This window comes from Lepisma saccharinum, chromosome 3 (assembly GCF_977018435.1).
Source record: "Lepisma saccharinum chromosome 3, izLepSacc3.1, whole genome shotgun sequence".
Classification (NCBI taxonomy): domain Eukaryota; kingdom Metazoa; phylum Arthropoda; class Insecta; order Zygentoma; family Lepismatidae; genus Lepisma; species Lepisma saccharinum.
In genome coordinates, this window is record NC_139231.1 from 102,916,229 (window position 1) to 102,935,571 (window position 19,343).

Consider the following 19,343-nt stretch of genomic DNA (forward strand, 5'->3'; position numbering starts at 1 on the left):
ACCTGGAAATTTATGTTATTATTGATAATAGTAAATTTGATATTGGTACTTTATCAGTATTAGAAAATATATCATGTTGATCCTTCTGTAAATTAAAAACATAGTGCCTACTAGTTTTGGAAATCCTGGAGAAGTTGGGGATATGTTAAGGGAAATTGACTACTTTGCAAAAATGGATGTTTTTGTAGTAGTGCAGTAATAGTAGATTTTTTAACAATAAAAATACAACAGGCAAGAAATTTTAAATCCGTTGTGTGCAAGCCATACTTCAGTTTGACTACTGAGTGTTAGCAGTAGTTCCAGTAGAAACAGTAGCCTGCTTGCACTTTAGGACATTAAATAGTGAACATGAGGTATTTTCCAACACAAGAAATAAGACAGTATGCTGTGTTACAATCACTCCAAACTAATTGATCTAATCTGAGAGTGTTTGGAAATTTATGCAGAACCCCAATTTCACGTTTTCGTGGGACTAAATTGAAAATCACTTAAGATGTGGGAAAATGTAAAATCTGGGAATGTATTGCCTACAATGACACACTTGTGTAGTCTTTACCAGATGGAATTGTAGTTGTTATTTTAAAAATGGCATAGCTTGACCTAAGTAAGATATGTCAAGGTTGAACAGCTTATTTCAAGTTGGTGTTCTATTGATGTTGAAGTGTCTGATGATAGTTATTGCTGCTGAATACATTTTGACTAACAGTTATTAGTAGAGTTGAGCGTTTGGTTCCCTTTGGAACCTTTCCAAGTGCAGTGCTATTAATTTTAGTGCTTAAAATAAGCTGTAGAATTTACAAAAATAAGCTGTAGAATTTACATGAAGTTATACATTAAAATGCTTTCTTCCATTGCATGTATAGGAAGAAACTCTTCTGTGGTGCCCTACACCAGAAGTGAAGGCCCAGAGACTGAGGCGCTATACTGTTCCTATAGAGCACCAGGGAGAGTTTGAGTCTGAACGCTTGTGGCAGCATGTGGCTGCAGCTATATTTAGGGATGATCAGGTGGGTAAAGTACAGCATGCTATACCCAAGTATTTTGTAACATGAACCTTTTTTTCACTTGGAATGTTGAATGATTAATGCAAGAAATGGGGGGAGGGGTTATTGGTGCAAGTGGTCTTCCCTCATGATGCCATATTTCAGAGATGGATATCTGTATCTGGTATATTTGTTTATCACTAAGATTGTCAATACATTTACCTATCTTGGAGGCACATAGTGGTTCAGATCCCGCTTCAAACTGTAGGTCCAGTCCCCATTAGCCTTACTGTGCATAAAGTGGACTTAAAACCAAATCAATCAATCAAAACATTTACCTATATGTTTTTTTGTTATCAGTAGCCTGGAACTTGATGCAAAATTCAACCATTTTGTTATTTTTTATGAATTTGAAGAATTGTTCTTGGTGGGGAAGGGGGCAACCTATTGCCATCTGCCATCTTGTCAATTCAGGAAGTGAATGAACTCTTCGGGTTATTCAAAAGGATCATTTGCAGTTCTAGAATTGGTAGAGTATAGATTACCAGTATTGGCAGTTTATTGGTGTAGGCAAAAATTTCATATCACTGCATACCTAATAGAAATGACAAATGAAGTTAGCAACATCCCATGATGAGAGGTGACAGCACCCATTTGTTTGCATAATTTGGGATACCATGGAAACAAATTTTATTCTTCTCTTATTTGTAATTTTCTGAAACAGTCAATGTACACTATTAAGAAAAATTGCATGATCCTTATACATGCAGAAACCTTTCAAATGTGTAACTTGTTTCATAGTAATTACAGTCCTTACTAACAGAAGGATTAAGTTGATTTCATCTTGCAGGTGGCAGCAACCGAGGAAAAGACTACTTTAGAGGAAGCCCAAAGGGGAGCAGCTAAAGAAAGGAAGATTAAGTGTGCAGAATGGGTTCCCAAGTACTTTGAACAGGTAAGATAAATATAACTTCTGTACTGGTACTATGTTCTACTAATTAGTACAACACATATCACTCATAATCTGTATGAAACCAATTGTTGAACTTGTGATCCATTGGTGATGAAAAGTGTAAGTAATGTATTAGCATAGAGGATATTTGTGTGTCCATTACCATATACGAGGGGCGTATCATAAAGAATTACACTTTATTGTTTTAATGCAAAATGAAATGGCGTAATTCCACGCACTGCGCAGGATGGGCGCATAGGTACCTTGTCTACCGCCAGGTGGCAGCACCGTGTGACAGTGCGTAGTCTGTGGCCTGTGCAGCCGTCGAAGCACAACGTCACGAGTGCTGTTGCGGACAACATGGAACAAGATGAACGTGGTCAACGATGGATGAGTTGGTTTTTGTGGAAGGAAGGGGAAACAACGGCACGTATCCATAGACGGTTAGTGGCTGTGTGTGGCGAGTATGCAGTGTCACGGAAAACGGTGTATAATTTGGTAACTGGCTGGAAAAACGGTCAAACGTCAACAGAGAAGGGAAGAGTCCAGGGCGACATGTGAGTGTGAAAACAGACGCAAACATCGCGCGTGTGGAAAATGTCATACTGGAGAACAGGCATGTGACGTTTACGGAACTGGAGAGGATTACAGGATTAAGCAGACGAACCCTGCAACGCATTGTGCACAGTGACTTGAAAACGGGTAAAGTGTCAGCTCGGTGGGTACCGAAATGTCTTAACGCATGCCACAAACAACAACGCGTAGACATTTCCAGGGAGCTGTTGGAACTTTACGTCCAGAATCCAGCTGATTTCATGGGGAAGCTTGTGACAGGTGATGAAGTGTGGCTGCATTTCCATGCAGTGGAAACATAAGGGTAGCCCCCCACCCAATAAATTCAAAACAGCGCCCACGGCTGGGAAACAAATGGCCACTGTGTTTTGGGATAGTGATGGCATCATCCTCATTGATTGGCTTCCGAGGGGAACCACCGTTAACAGTGCAGTCTACGTGGCAACACTGACGCGGTTGTGTCGTGCAATTCAAAAGAAGAGGCAAGGCAAATGGGGCAAAGGTGTGCTTCTCCAACATGACAATGCCCGGCCGCACACCAGTCGTGAAACATCAGCTGCTATTGACCGACTGGGTTTCAAGGTGTTACCACATCCAGCATACTCTCCCGATTTGGCACCGTCCAATTTGCACTTGTTTGGCGCCATGAAGACGCCCCTGCGTGGTCACCATTTCAACAATTGTGAGGAATTCCATGAGGCTGTCCAGCGATGGGTGCACACAACTCCAAAGAACTGGTTTCAAAATGGTCTCGAACGACTTCCACACCACTGGCGTAAGTGTCTACAGCTCCAGGGGGACTATGTTCAGAAATTGCATATAGCCGATTAAATGTATCTATGTCTGTATGTATTGAATACAATAAAGTGTAATTCTTTATGATACGCCCCTCGTAACATAGTGAGATGCAAGAATTGTAATTATCAGTATTCCCGTGTTCTTTGATCATTGCTAAAGACATTAAAAGATTGGGCACAAGTAAGGGAAAACAAGCAAGTCCAAGTATAAGGTATTATTTGAATCATTGAAATTTGTTACTATAATCTGTAGGCTTCTGTTGTCTTGTTGATTTTTATCCCTTCATTCATCTTATTACCATTCATCCTCATCTTCTTCATTCACCAAAAGTTGCAATGGTGTAAATAACTAACTGAATTCTGTGTTCAAAATGATGGTAACGTGTTCAAAATGGCCAACCTATTTTTTTTCTGGACACTTATAACTTTTTCACAAGATGAACTGCTTCTCTCTGTATGGTTTCAACTGGCCCATTCTTAATTATTGTAGCAATGGGTGCCTAAGCTCATTATTGTGGTATACTACTACTTTAGAATATCCTCACATGTAAAAATCCAGTGATTTTGTAGTCCATGAAATGAGTCCATCACTGAAAAAATCTCATAGGAAATGCCATGGTTTCACCAGACTTACGTAGTGTACGTCTGTAACGACTTGCTCCATCCAGAGAGATATCAAAGAAGATTGCACCCACCATTCTACAATTAGATATAGCACATCAAGTGTACTGGTTTCTTGGTGATTATCTGTTATCAGATCCTGCTGTTTTGATTGGTTATATCCACTTAGATAAAACCAGGGCTCACGACTAAATAACACAGTGTTCAATTATTTTTAAACACTATATATGATAAAACACATTTGAAGATTGGGTTTAACAACATTATGATTGTAATGCCACATTATAAGCAGCTTATGAAGAAATGCTATATACTAGGAAAATGATGCAGTATATTAATTAAGATATTTCAATTCATTCTTTGAAGTAGTTACATAGAGCAGGTGCATGTACAGTGGAATCTAAATTTTACTTTTTTCATTTGACTGCAGTGAAAAACTTATAATGTGGGGAAATGTACAAAATGGAAACATAAAATAGAGGTTCCACTTAGTTATGTGGGGAAATGTACAAAATGGAAACATAAAATAGAGGTTCCACTGAATAGACATCTGCTTGAAATCAGGATGCAAGATACTGAAAAAATATCTTAGTGCTACTTTTTAAAATTCTTCTGGTAATTCTATGAAAGGAGCCTTAGCAAATACAGTGGAACCTCGATTTTACGTTTTTCAGGGGACCAAGCTGAATAAATTTAAAATGCGGGAAAATGTAAAATCAAGGAAAATTTTGTAACAGTTTGTTATGTTGGGATCATCAAGATTGAATATATAATGTGGGAAAATGTAAAATTCGGGAACGTAAAATCGGCGTTCCACTGTACTTTGTATTATTTAATTTCCATTAGTAATTTTGTTCTCCTCAGAATTTCTCATGGTAGCTTCTTGCAGTTCATGTTATTTATGAAGTGTTTTCTTTTTCAAAAATTGTTTATTATTAATAAAATGAAACAGTTTTGAAGAAAAACACAAAGTTTCAAAAATTACACTTATATTTACAAAGAAAAAGTGTAATTGAAAAATGAAAATCCCCACAGGTTGTTCATAAAATCAAATTCTTTTTATTTTTCAGGATTTAATAAGTGGCCACTGGATTTATAAGCATGCTGATTTAAGACCATGGGATCCAAGGAATGATGTTTTTCAATACGAGTACAACTTTATCATCCAAACTAAAACTAGACACAAAACTCCAATGATCAGAACAGCAAGTATAGTCAGTGTTGATCCAGCAGTAAGTATAACCCTGTGAGAGAAGAATATATCTTATAAATTTATTAGGGATTTGGTATTTGCAATTTAATAGGCATATAAGTAAATTTACTGATACATTTAATTAGTAGAAATTAAATGTGTATAAATACATAAATGAAATAAATTAAAATACTTTTTTCATAAATAACATGAAATTTTGTACAAAGAAGTTTCTGTTGTACTGAAATTGATTTTTTTTTTCTTGTTGAAAGTCATCCACTAATAGGAAAATAAACTGGAACAACAACAGCAACTAGTGTGTTCCAAAGAATTAAAAAAACAGGTCTAAAGTAGTATCGCTAACTACTAGTGATGCGCTGATGTGAAATTTTTGCAAATGTTCGATGAAGAACCTGATTGGTTTAGTCACCTCCTAAATTAATTTATGTAAACAGATGACTACAATGGGTTTTGCCGTAGAAAAACAAACTTCATATCTGTATGTATACTTTACAAAACCAAGAGTGTAACAAAATGCCAGACTTTGCACTAAATTGCTATTTATAAAAATAACACATCATTATATTATTAGCAATCCAATTGGTAGAGTATCAGTCAATCTGTCTCATTCCTAGGGGCATGCATATTTCGTTTTTGACGAAGAAACGAAATTTGAAAAAACACATTGTAGTGTTAATTTTTCATGTTTTTGAAAGGTGTGAGGTGCATTTTGTGACCATATTTTGTCACGAAATAATGCGAAATTAACTGTAAAAAGCGAAATTAACTCTTAAACACGAAATTCAGGGTTTATTCACCGACGCGACACCTTCTGAGGTCTGAATTATCCTGAGAGTTATGCAATTCCCAGAAAATTGATTAATTCTGCTGTTAATATTGGAGAAGCAAAAATGGACTCCTTTACACAGAAATAAACTTAATACTCTGATAATGTGCTATTAGAAGTGAAATGTTAATTCTTTAGAATAAGTGTAGTTTTTAAATCAAATTTAGGATTATTTTCACAATTTTAAAACCAATGTCTTTTTATATACCACTTTTCATAAATTTTTTCACCGCTATAACACCGATGTTTTATTTTATTTACCGCTTTTGAACCCGAAATTGACTCCGTTTTTGTACCGAAATTTTGCTTTTGTATTTACCAAAAATATGTGCCTCTACTCATTCCTGTTAAATACTAAAAGGTTATTAGAGTCCATTTTTGTTATTTTCAGATAAACAAATAACTGTGCTGACACTTATTATGAAGAAGTGCAGAATAGGCTTTTTTCAAAATGTTTATGCACCACAATGCTATGGGTCGTGGATTCAAATCCCAGCCTGGACATGGGTGTTCTTTGCGAGTGACGTTTATTAAGTTCATCACATCATATCACTCATCGTCATCTTTGTGTTTAGCCAAAAGTGGCAGAAAAGTAAACTCACCAAAACAATGTCACGAAAATATTCAAACACAAAATCATAAAAAGGTAATGCAATATTTAATACAGTGGAACACCGATTTTACGTTCCTGGATTTCGCTTTTTTTTCCCATTATACCTTCATTGTCCCAACAGCAAAATATAAAATTTTCCCACATTATATATATTTTTTTCTTCCCCACCTTGGTTTCCTGAAAAATGTAAAATTGAACTTGTTCAAAATAAAAGAGCAAAAATATGTAGCATATCTCCCATCACGAAACTGATTCAAGAAAAAAAGTGGAATTTATTTTCATTCTCAAATTGTCAAGTACAAAAAGCACCTTATGTTCTCTCTCACTGGAAAGGTTTTTGGGTGCTTTTTACAAAATTCCCCAACTTTTTCATTCATAGGCTGATTTCAATGGGAATTCTGTATCACTAGCAGTCTGGAAATTAAAAATACTTGGAAAATGGAAAATCTGTACAAGTGGCAGATTTTAGCAGAAATAGTGGGAACGTGATAATGTTTATTTCTTAACAAAACTATGACATTCGTCACATTGACCTTTTAAGTAGTCAGATAAGTTCATCACCATGGCCACCTTGATGGACAACATGTGAAGTGGTCAACTGAAGGTTCCAGTCCTAGCCTGAACATGATGTTCCTTTAAGTGTGTCCATTAATCAATTCTATTTGACCATCTTTCATCCTCATCGTCACAATTACCGGTATATTAAACAGACAGAGAGGGATGACAAAAATAAGAAAATGTAGTTTTTATCAGCACTGGAATACTGAGGTGTATGTATTCTTTGTGTTGTGCAAGTAAATGAGTTTGTTTCCACCATATTGCAGATACCACTATTGCAGGCTGAACCTCGTGCATCATCAACATTACCTCATCAACTGTCAATGGATCGAGTTCTGAAAACAAGGAAACTCTGCACAGGGGCCACCATTCAGGAATCTGAGCACAGGCGAGAGAGTGGAAGCTCCACCCCAGATGGAGAAGCTCCACACAGCGATTCTAGTCAGTCAGATCATAATGGTCAGAAGAAGAAGAAGGAAGTATCTCAGAAGGATATTAGGTATGCCCTGTTGCTGTCTGCATGGGTGTTTTGCCTGTATGTTTACTAGCAATATTGACGGTAGGGTAGCAAAATCTAAAGAATAAAAAATTGATAAAAGTACCCTTATGTGATGGTGGTATCCATCTGCCTATCTGTTCCTTGTCAAGTATTGATATCTCAGGATAGACCATTGATAGTTGAAGATCTAAGAATTTTTTTTAAAAAAGGTACACAAATTACTTTGATTAGGCCATTCATCTATCTATGGAGGGTCACCAGATGTCCTCTTTTTCCAGATATTTTAGCGTCTTCATCATCCAGGAGAATTTTCTTTAAAGTAAATATCCTACATTTTGAGCATCACATAATTTGCACTAACCATACATGTGTTTCAGTGGATGAGTGAGAAAATCACAGAGAAATTCAGAATGTTCAAGAATTATGTCAGAAAATGCATCAAGTAATGTTATTAATTGTGGGAATTTTGCACTTGATAAATTTTGAACTTAAAATGTGTCAACTTTATATTATTTACGAACATTTTTAGTAATAAATACTATTCACTGTGAATGATTGTGTACTGCCGTTTGCTTATAGTTATGTGGTATTCCTATGTCTGTGGTGAGTATACCAATACAGAAAACAAAATAAGGTAAAGCTACCCCCTGCACATTGCAACTTTCCATGAAGGCATGTATGGGGGTACAGAGGTAGAGCCTCACACAATCACAATCTAAACCATTTGTGGAGGTGATGTGATCAGTACCATTTTCCTTGGTATCTATTATTAGAGACTGGGTGAACCCCCAGAGCTGCTACATGTAGGAACATCTTTTGAGAAATTCCCACCCCAGGTGTCTCACGTGACAGTCAGATGCCCTCTGACTAGACCACCATGGCTCTCATATACCAATTGAATAGCAAGATACGGCAGTACCTAATAGTACACCATATTAAGTGTGCATTTTGAGAAAATTATTTTCAGAAGCTCTACACAGTGATTCTAGTCAGTCAGGTGTATATATTGTAGACAGTGGAAGGACTGTCTACAATATATGCATTCACTACTTAGAATAAGTCAGTCTTTCTTTTCTATAATTACATTTGTGATTAGAATTGAAATTCTTTCTACTAAAGAAACAGCAAAACCTATTTTCACACTACTGCTTATACAAGGCTCATTCAATATACAGGGTGTCGCAAAACTCTTTCAACAACGCTTGGGTGCTGGTAGATATCATAAAAACAAGTAACTTTTTCCTATAAAGTTTATCTCGAAAGCGCTTAGTTTCTGTGCTATAAGCGCTTAAAATCTATTCTGTACGTATGCAACCCAACACAGAAAACTCTTGCTCTGACATAACTACCAGGGGCGCGTGGCAAGGTTGCCACTAGCGTTCCTCGTTAAGAGAGACGACTTGAAAACAACAACTTGGGAGTCTTGCCTGAGCAAAATCTAAAACATTAATGATCCTTGCGATGTTGTAAGAAGCATTGACAGTATTTATAAACTGACCAAGACAAATAATGGACAGACTGAAATTCAAGATTACTCATTCCAAAATATCTCCATAATTGATTGATTGATTTGGTTTATTTTAATTCTATTTTCTGTCACCTTTGGCTAATTGCGAAGATGAGGATGATATGATGACATAACAAATGACACCAATGTCTAGGCCAGGATTTAAACCCGAGATACCTGGCGCCGTAGCGAGCTGTGCTAGGCACATCACCACGGAGTGTTTCGTGTATCATGCGATATCAACAATTGCAAGGGACACGTGAGATAGGGGAAATCCACGAACGAACAAATGTAAACATGCTGTGTTTGCTGCCTCGTTTCGAACACGTAGAGCTGCCACGTTGCTGGAGTGGTTAGCACATCGCGCTACGACGCCAGGGGTCCTGGGTATGAATCCTAGCCTGGTCATGGATGTTTGTGAGTGTCCATTCATCAATTTCATCATATCATATCCCCATCTTTGCATATTAGCCAAAAGTGGCACAAAAAGCAAAGTAAAATAAAGCAAATCAATTGATCAATGAATGAACCAATCATTAAATTAAAAGAGCTTTGCAATTATTTCCTTATGAGACGAACACGATTAGCAATAACGCTAGCACAGATAGGAATAATTTTCTAATAAATAAATTGTAATAACATTACAGTCTGCATGTTCGAAACGAGGCAGCAAACCCATCATATTTACATTTGTTCGTTCGTGGATTTCCCCTATCCCACGTGTCCCTTGCAGTTGTTGATATCGCATGATACACGAAACACTCCGTAGTGATGTGGTTAGCACAGCTCGCTACGGCGCCAGGTGTCTCGGGTTTAAATCCTGGCCTAGACATTGGTGTCATTTGTTATGTCATCATATCATCCTCATCTTTGTGATTGGCCAAAGGTGGCAGAAAAGCGAATTAAAACAAACCAAATCAATCAATCAATTATGGAGATATTTGAGAATGAGTAATCTTGAATTTCAGTCTGCCCGTTATTTGTCTTCCAGTTTAAAATACTGTCAATGCTGCTTATAACATCGCAAGTAGCATTAATGTTTTGGATTTTGCTCAGGCAAGACTCTCAAGTTGTTGTTTTCAAGTCGTCTTTCTTAATGAGCAATGCTAGTGGCAACCCTGCAATGTGCCCCTGGTAGTTATGTCAGAGCAAGGGTTTGCTGTGATGGGTTGCATACGTACAGGATAGATTTTAAGCGCTTATAGCGCAGAAACTAAGCGCTTTCGAGGTAAACTTTATAGGGAAAAGTTACTTGTTTTTATGATATCTACCAGCACCCAAGCATTGTTGAAAGAGTTTTGCGACACCCTGTATAACTGGAACAAACATTTTTACAAGCACCAAAAGAACTAGCAGTACTATGTTTCAACATAGTTCCCCATTAGTTCAATGCACCTATGCCAGCACTTGGTAAGGGCACTGATTCCACAGGGGAAAAAAAAATATTTTGGATGCATGCATAACCACTCAATGCACCGCTGACTGGATTTTGTCGTCATTCTGGAGCCTCGATCCACTTAGTCCATCTTTCAGTGGGCCAAAGGTGTGGAAATCGGAAGGTGCGAGATCAGGCAAATATGGAGGGTGGGGTAAGCACTCAAACTTTAGGTCCATGGTAGACAATGTGACACTGGCAGTGTGTGGTCTGGCATTGTTTTGGAGCAATAGCACACCAGTGGACACCAGACCACGTTGTCTCTGCAGAATGGGTGGTTTAAGTTTTTCATGCAAAAGGTTGGAGTAGGTGGTACTGTTTACATTATGACCTCTGGGCATGTAATGTTCAAGAATTGGCCCCTTGTGTGGTCCCAAAACAAAGTTAACATGATCTTTCCGGTACTCCGTTGGGCACGCACCTTCTTCGGTCTGGTAGACGAAGTATGTCGCCATTCCATTGTTGTCCTCTTACGTGAACCCAACTTTCATCTCCAATGACAATACGATGAAGAAATGTCTCACCGTCAGCTTCATAATGGCTCAAAAGCTCCCTGCACACATCTCTCCTTCATTTCCGGTGTCAAACGTTTTGAACCCACCTCGCACACACTTTCCTGAACCTCAGTATGTCATGACTGATATGGTGGGAATATCCTACACTTACTGTACGCTTGTATAATACGCACCCTCGTTTTTGAGGGGGAAAAGCAACAAAAAAATATATCTCGTATATAATGCGCAGTACAATTCAGGTCCCAGAAATAGCTTTCTTAGTGTCGGACTAACAATTACGGATTTAATTTAAAATTAATCAGTAGACCATAAAAATGAGTTTTTCCTTGCTTTCACAGCTGTTGCATTCACCACGTGACCTTGAACTTCCAGATGTTAGACTTTTCATAGGAGAGTAGGGAGTGAAGAGACATGGTTCAGTAAGGGAAGGGACCTGCATTTGCCACACCTCCCTTGATGGACAAGAAGGGAAAACAGCAGTTCTTGTATTTCCTGGCAAGATTACAAGTGGTTCCGGCCAAAGAACGGACTTGGAAATTCTAGTTTTGTCTTTTCTGTCGAAACCCATGGAGGGTCACATGAACCGCTGAACCAATCGGCTTTGTCTAGTTGCCTTGGTGAGGGGGAATTCTCATGGTATTCTGTGTTGCCAAAATTTTCTGTTTTGGGTCATTTTCAAAACAGGTGGCACAGTCAAGCACGGCGAAGCCTAATGGTTGTCGCCACGTAGCAAAAGAATGGGTGTCCGATTTCCTGCCTGTCCCTGAAATGCAAGCAAAGGGACAGGAAGAGGTGTCATGTATGACTGGACAAAAATCAGGCATGTAGCAACACCGCTTTTTCCCCCTTGAACTGGAGACGGAAAGTCTGTGTTTCCTCAAGTCCATTCTTTGGCTTCTGCCTTATACAACATGCTCACTGTTGCCAAACTGATTCTCGCTAAATGATGCCTTCTCTAGAGTTTGGACATAATGTGTGTGACTAAGGTGTCTTGTTCGTCCTCCCCCTCCACAAAAACGCGACTGGAAAATTGGCTGACAAGAGGACAAAAATTGACAAAAAAAAGGTGGGGGCTTGTTTGTGAAAACTTTTCCTTCTTCTTGCCTGCAGCGTTGGTTTGATTGATTGATTGATTTGGCATTTTAAGTCAACTTTATCCACAGTAAGGCTAGTCGGGACAGGACCTACAGTTTAAAGTGGGATCTGAACCACTATGTGCCTCCACCGGTAATCGGACCCATAACCCCTTGATTACAAGGTGACACCTGCAGCGTTGGAAATGGGGAAAAAAATAGAAAGGTTTGTCAACCTTCGCTATCCAATACTGGATAAGAACTGCACTTTTTCTTTAATGGAAAGTCGCTTGGAAATACAATTGGATCTAGTCTATATTTCACTGTAATTTTTTTTTAATCAACTTTTTTCACGACTGCTATTTCGTTTGTTTACCAGAATGAAACTGAAAACGCACAAGCTGAAGTGATTCCTTTTTTCTATGGGCAGATGGGCGATATTTTACTCACTGACGGAAAATATTCTTGTTAAATCAATTGTTGGGGGATGAGGGGCAAAGTTTGGACACATGTATTCTTCTGAGTGGGGCAGAGAACGTTTTTCGCAAGGAGAAATGAGTGGATAAACGAGGGGGTGGCAATATTTTCTGGCAGCAGTCAAATTTAGTGAACATCTAAATACCATTAAAATGCTTATTTGGGCCAAAAGAGCATATATTTATTTATTTATTTATTTATTCTCATCTGCTGGGGAACCGTGGTGGTACAGTTGGTAGGGTGTCTTGACTGACACGAAGTAGACTGGGGTTCGATTTCTGAAGTGGGTGATCTAAACTGCTGCATAAAGCTGTTTTGGAGCTGGGGACAACCCTGGGTGGAGGGTAAAGGCTGCTGAAGCATGGTGCTGATCACGTCACCTCCAAATTGGCAGAATGTGTGTGGGGTGAAGGTGGTCTGAGCATGCTGCTGATCACATCATCTCCCACATCCCCCTATATATATGCATCACGACATGTGCAAAGTGCATGGAGAACTTTACTTTCACTTTTCTCTTGTTTGCTGGGGGAGGGGAGGGGGTTAACCTCCTCATGTCCCCTGTGATCATCACTAGTCTTATAACTACTAAAAAGTGACAAGTATTACTGCCCCAATTTTCTTGTTCGTGTGGAATTTAGCCCGATACGAGACATCTTACTTAACCAATTAACATAAGGGAGAAAAGCATCCCCCCTCCTTGCCTGTGACTCTAAAATTAAGCAGTTGCTCCTGGATATGTACATTCAAGGAGCGGAGCTTACAGGTAAAAAAAATCACCCATCTTCCCCACACGTGTGCACCGGTATGCAATAATTGCATGGTTCAGCTTGTTTCTCTCTCTTTTGAGTATCTGCGTCAGAAATCTTGCTCATATGTATGTAGTGTTGACAGTATGGGAGGGCGTAAAGCAGTGGTCCTCCCCCTCCCCTTCTTTCTTCCTGCAACTTGGGTGGGAAATAAGTGAGCACTTCTGATAAGACTTTTGGCACCAAGAACCTTCATTCAGCTCAAAGTGGGATCTAAACCATTCTACATGTCTCCACTGTGAACTGAATTTAGGACACTTTGATTACAGTATTTAAAGATGCTTGATGTTTAGCTACAAATGATCATCCTCTCCAATTACCCGAGACTTATAAAACTAGCAACTAAATTACTAGTTTAGAGAGTAAACGGATATCCCACACAATCAGATGCATAAATTGAACCTAATAGGCGGCAGTTAGAAGTAATCCACCGTCCCAACCCTCGAAAGTGGGTCACGTTAATCCGCCAATGTTTTTCACAGCAGGTCTTGCTTTTTCCTTAACAATAATCATACTGCTTTCGTTTCTTATCGACACTTGAGTTTCCCCCCTCCCTTATGCTTACCTGCATTTTAAGTTTTCTATTTATGGGCCCCTGGAAAACGTAAAATCGGGGTTCTGGATAGCCCCAAAAGTATGATCCTGGTCTTGTTTTGAAGCTCTTTGCAGCTGTTTGTAAAATTCATTACAATTGTAGACCCACGTTGCGAAATCGATTTTATAGAAATTAATATTCAGTGAAATAGCGATGTGCGTACCAGACTTGCAGTGACAATCTGCAGATTTCACGATTACGATGTGCAACAGTGGTAATGGGTTTTAAAAACAGCTGCAAAGAGCTTCAAAACAAGACCAGGATCATACTATTAGGACCTCGAAATACTAACAAAATGGTTTTCCACGAAATTGATAAACTTTTTTTGGCCACATGTTTTTTATTAATAGGATTTCAAACACCAAAAACATATGGAAAACACCAAAAAAAGGAACTGTATTGTTCTCTGGACAATAAAAAAAATCGAAGGCATACTCAGAAAAAAATTAATTGCCATACATGAACGCTAGTGGTGCGCCCAGAATTTTCGAAAAGGGGGGGGGGGGGGGGGCATGTATACTTATTTTAGTAGTTGGCCCTCAGTTTGTCATCTTTTCCTGCCTTTGACGTTCTCTTATTAGGAATGCTTGGCCAAAGGGGTGGGGTTATGGCCTCCACGAAACAGCCCCTTGGGCCCCGCCACTGATTAAGGCAGAATTGAATAAGCTAAATTTTGATGTAACTAGTCTTATGCAGGTCTGGTTAATTTTTAACAGGAGTCCAAATTTGAGTATCCATAATTTTTAATCAGACAGTAGTTGTAGGTCGAAAAGCTGTTACTATGTCGATAAAGGCGAATGACAAAGTGCCTATTCAATTAGTGACCTACTGGACCAAGACACGAATGTCACCTTCTGTGCACTATGAGTCGCCAACTCATGCCACCTCCCTCTCTCCTACCATTATGTTTAGCACCCCAAAACTTATCTTCTGTAACCTCCTTGTTCATTCTGTAGTATAAGCAAGAGAGATTAGGATGGGAAAGAGGGCGAGTTATTCTGCTGCTTTCAAATTGCAAGTTCTAAGGTGCACGCAGGAAAATGGCAACAGGGTTGTGGCTCGAAAATTTGATCTTTGTGAAGCAAATGTCCGAAACTGGTGGAAGCAAGAGGAAAACTGAAGAGAGCTCCATCCAAGAAGCAGGCTTTTCGGGGAAGCACTGCAAATATCCAGAAGTGGAGCAAGAGTTATGCAAATATATTATGGATTTGCTGTGCTCAGGATATGCGATTTGTACTGATATGCTCCTCTTCGAAGCCAGCAAAATAGCTCGGAACAAGAACATCCTCACAAAGGAGTTCAAGGCTAGTTACGGTTGGGTCCGGTGCTTCATGAACAGAAACCGGTTGTCGATCAGGCAGAGAATGACGCTTACACAGAAGATGCCCGAAGAATATGAAGAACAGCGCAAAGGTTTTTCAGATACATTATCAGGCTGCAACAGAAGAAGAACTACATGATGTCACAGATTGGCAATGCAGATCAAACTCCATTGTGGTTCGAAATGCCAGAATCGACGAGTGTTCATCCCGTTGGAGATAGGTCTGTGCAGGTCCGGACAACTGGAGCAGACAAGCAACAGTGCACCGTTATGCTGACTATCACGGCTGATGGTCATAAGTTGCCTCCATGTAATATTTAAACGGAAAAAAGTCCTCAAAGAAGCATTTCCATTGGGAGCTGTTGTGAGAGTGCAGGAAAAGGGTGGATGACGGAAGGACTGGATGAATTGTGTGTGGGATCGGCGGCCGGGTGCTTTATTGCGACAACCTTCGATGCTTGTCTTAGACAGTTTCCGCAGACACACCACCAATGATGTGAAAGAAAGAATTCGTCGTTCGTCAGATTTGGTGGTGATACCGGGGGGAATGACGAAAGTGCTGATGTAGTTATCAACCGCCTGTTAAGGTTGCAGTGCATGCTGCTTACAATAGATGGATGACATCAAAGCAGCATAAACTCACACCAAGCGGGAGGATGAAACATGCGTCACCGCTGATTGTTTGCGAATGGGTTCGTGAGACATGGAACTCCATCTCCCTGGAAATGATGATCAAAAGTTTTAAGGTAACGGGAATGTCGAACAAGATGGATGGAAGTGAGAATGACAAAATTTATGAAGACCTAGACTGTGACAGCAACAATTCTTGCAACAGCAGCAGTAGTGACAGTGAGTGAGTGTTGTGCCATTTCAGACAGCTTGTATTTTTTGTATTAGTAACTGTGAACTGCTGGGAGTTGTAGCGATTTTCAGTAAATCTTTTATTTTTTAATTAAACTCTATTTCAAAATCACTACAATCTTCATACTTCGGTAAATGCTCATGCATTTCAGAACTTGAGTTTTGTGAGACTCGAAGTAGTTGACTGAATGTGCAACAAATGGCAGCACATAGCATGCATCATTTGATGTTAATGCTACCTATGCCAATTTTCGAAACTAGTTTAACACTTTTGATTGCTTGCACAGTTTGAATTCACTCTGCAACGGAAATTCGACGAGTAAGCTGCACCTGACTCTTACGTGTTGGTAATGTACAAAATGTGGGAATTTTCCACTTGACTGTAAAAGCATATAGTATGCATTGGTATTTAAATTGACATGAAGTGACATGTGCTAGTTGTTACGATGTAACGCGACGTCGCTAAAATGCATAGGAAGAGTGATATGTGCTTGATAATTTTGATTTGAAGGAGCACATGTAAAATTCAAGGTGTCGGCGTAAAAGTTGACTTGTTTTTCAGTTCTGGAACTCGTCAAATTACGTTTGATAATATTACAGTTTCTTCCAAAAAAATATCCCCATCCAAAGGTTTTAATGAAAGCACATGAGAATGAAAACTAACCTAATTTAACAAATTATACTGTGTCTTGGGAATCCGTGGAGCAAGACCATGTGTTTGTGAAGGGGAGAAAATGGGCAGAGCAAAGCAATGCACGCTGATGCAAACAGATGGTAGCTGCAGCCACGTTTTCCCCTCCATGCCCTCGCTTCCACTCTCATGCGTTAATTAGTCGAGTCAGTACTTGTACACATGCAAGACAATTACTCTGGAGTGTTGAAATAAAATTGTTTAGCAGAAATAGAAAGAAGCAGAACCATCTACAACATTGACATCAAACATATACGTAATCAAATACAATTCAATTCTTGTGTATGTATGATGTAATTCACATCGATTATCTGTGTTAAAGAATGTGAATAATAGGCATTTTTATCTACAGTCACCAATAAATTGATACTTGTTTCTAAAATAAATAATATAGGTGTTCCTATGACATTGAAACAGATTTATATTGAAATATATGAAGAAATAAACAAATATTTCAAGCAGAGATATTTTTTTGGACCAAACTGTACAATGATTTAAAACATGTGCTGTGGTTGCATGAGTACTTTACTGCAAATTACCAACCATAACTTGTTCATTAATATGTACATTGGATTCGCATGCTTGTAAGATTGGTGTTGCGTGACATATTGCAATTTTGACCATGACATATTGCAATTCTGACCGTGACGAAATATAGGTCAATCGCAACACGTTCTCATTTAGTACTTTTATTGTGCAGGGAAGTTTGCAGTTGCATTAACGTAACGAGCTAGTGTATTGTTATAAGTTCTTACGAAGGTTAAGTGCTACAAAGTTTTGGAATTGCTACTTAATTTTGGATGGTAAATGCCAAGATTAAAATATATCGTGACGTGTCACGATTGGAAGCTGTGAGAAGTTAAGAACGCAATTAAGATTGATGTAAAAAGAAACAAAATAAGAAATACTTGGTGGCGAATTTTACATAATTGCATGATATAAAATTGTTAGGTGACTTGTAAATTGTGCATGCAAAAATGCAACGTGTGTGATTGAGAAAATTAGCTGTTTGATTATTAAAACAGATGTGTGTCTACATATTGCAGGACGGTATGCTGAATTATTTATAAAAAAAAACTAAATGAACCAAAATACAAATAGCGAAGCAGGTTTTCGCTTTATTATTATAGATTATTTAATATGAATGATACTGAATTGTTGCAATGTTTCTTTTAAACATTTTTCTACGTTGACGTCAATGTTAATATTATCTGTGCACAAAAGGTTGGTTACTTGTCGTCATATTGATGAGGTTGTTATTAATGTTGAAGCGTAATATTCTAATACTTGCTTGCAATTAGATTAGGCGTAAAATGAATGTAAATGTGCCTGCACACTTACATGTGTTGTTGAATCTATGCACTATATAAAAAAGGAAATAAAAAGATTGTTGATAATTGGTTACACGAAATCCATATCATTTGAAGTGATAAAATTGTGCGTAGCACTTGATAATTTGAGCAATCGTGGTGGATTGGTAATCTGTGTACTAACTTGTGCATGCAAAAAGGTAGTTTTGTTTTACAGGTAATCCCATATAGTGGTCCAATGGAAATCCTGATTGTGTTTTGAAATTTGCATGTATTGTATTTTGCTTGTGGTAGCCCAGCAACATGAAGTTCCTGCTGGAACTTTGAGGTGTCCTGAAAAACAGGTCAAATATCTCGCACCCTTGTACTTGTACGTTCTACTCAAATCAAAGATATTAAATCCTTCAGCCTCTGTAAATTAAAATATATGCTTCCCATGTTAAATAATTTAACCTAAATGCAGTGCTCAAAAAAAGTTTTGCATATTCAGGGTTTGTGATCATTTTATTGTACTAGATACATGGAATCATATTCAAGAGTACAGGGGAGACATACAAACAAAAAGAAAACACTGCAGCCATGCAGAAGAAACAAAATCACACAAGAAGCACAAGATTGAAAATGTGGGATGCGAAACACAAAAGAAAGTCAGTGCAATACCGTGTACCTATGGTTCGCAGGCATGCTTGAACATGACGGGGCATGCTAAGGATAAGAGCATTCACTTCTCTTGAGGAAGACTGTCCCACTCTTGAATGGCAGCCTCCCACAATTGCACCTTGTTCACAGAAGGATTTTCGCGGATGACAATTGCCTGCTTCAGGTGTCCCCATGCATGTTCCACACAGTTCATGTCTGGAGAATATGCAGGCCACACCATGCGTCAAATGCCATGCATATCAAGGAACTCGTGAACCACTCTGGCTCGATGTGGTCGAGCGTTATCATCCACCAGCGTGAAGCCATCCCCCACAGTTGTAGAGAAACCTGCTACCACGGGTTCGAGAATAGCGTTTCTGTACATCAGACCAGTCAGGTGACCCTGGAGAGGAATTAGGGGCATACGTCGACCAAACATGATTCCACCCCAAAACATGAAGGAGCCCCCTGCTGCTGG

At 38.8% G+C, this 19,343-nt stretch overlaps 1 protein-coding gene across 1 annotated transcript in view; it reads left to right on the forward strand.

Annotated features, from left to right (window-relative positions):
• Positions 1–19,343, forward strand: part of Orp8 (Oxysterol-binding protein-related protein 8) — a 101,375-nt gene that overhangs the window by 75,322 nt on the left and 6,710 nt on the right. The window contains 4 exon segments of the mRNA XM_083119058.1: positions 864–1,007; positions 1,834–1,938; positions 4,997–5,158; positions 7,403–7,635. Coding sequence (XP_082975184.1) covers positions 864–1,007; positions 1,834–1,938; positions 4,997–5,158; positions 7,403–7,635 — 644 coding nt within the window.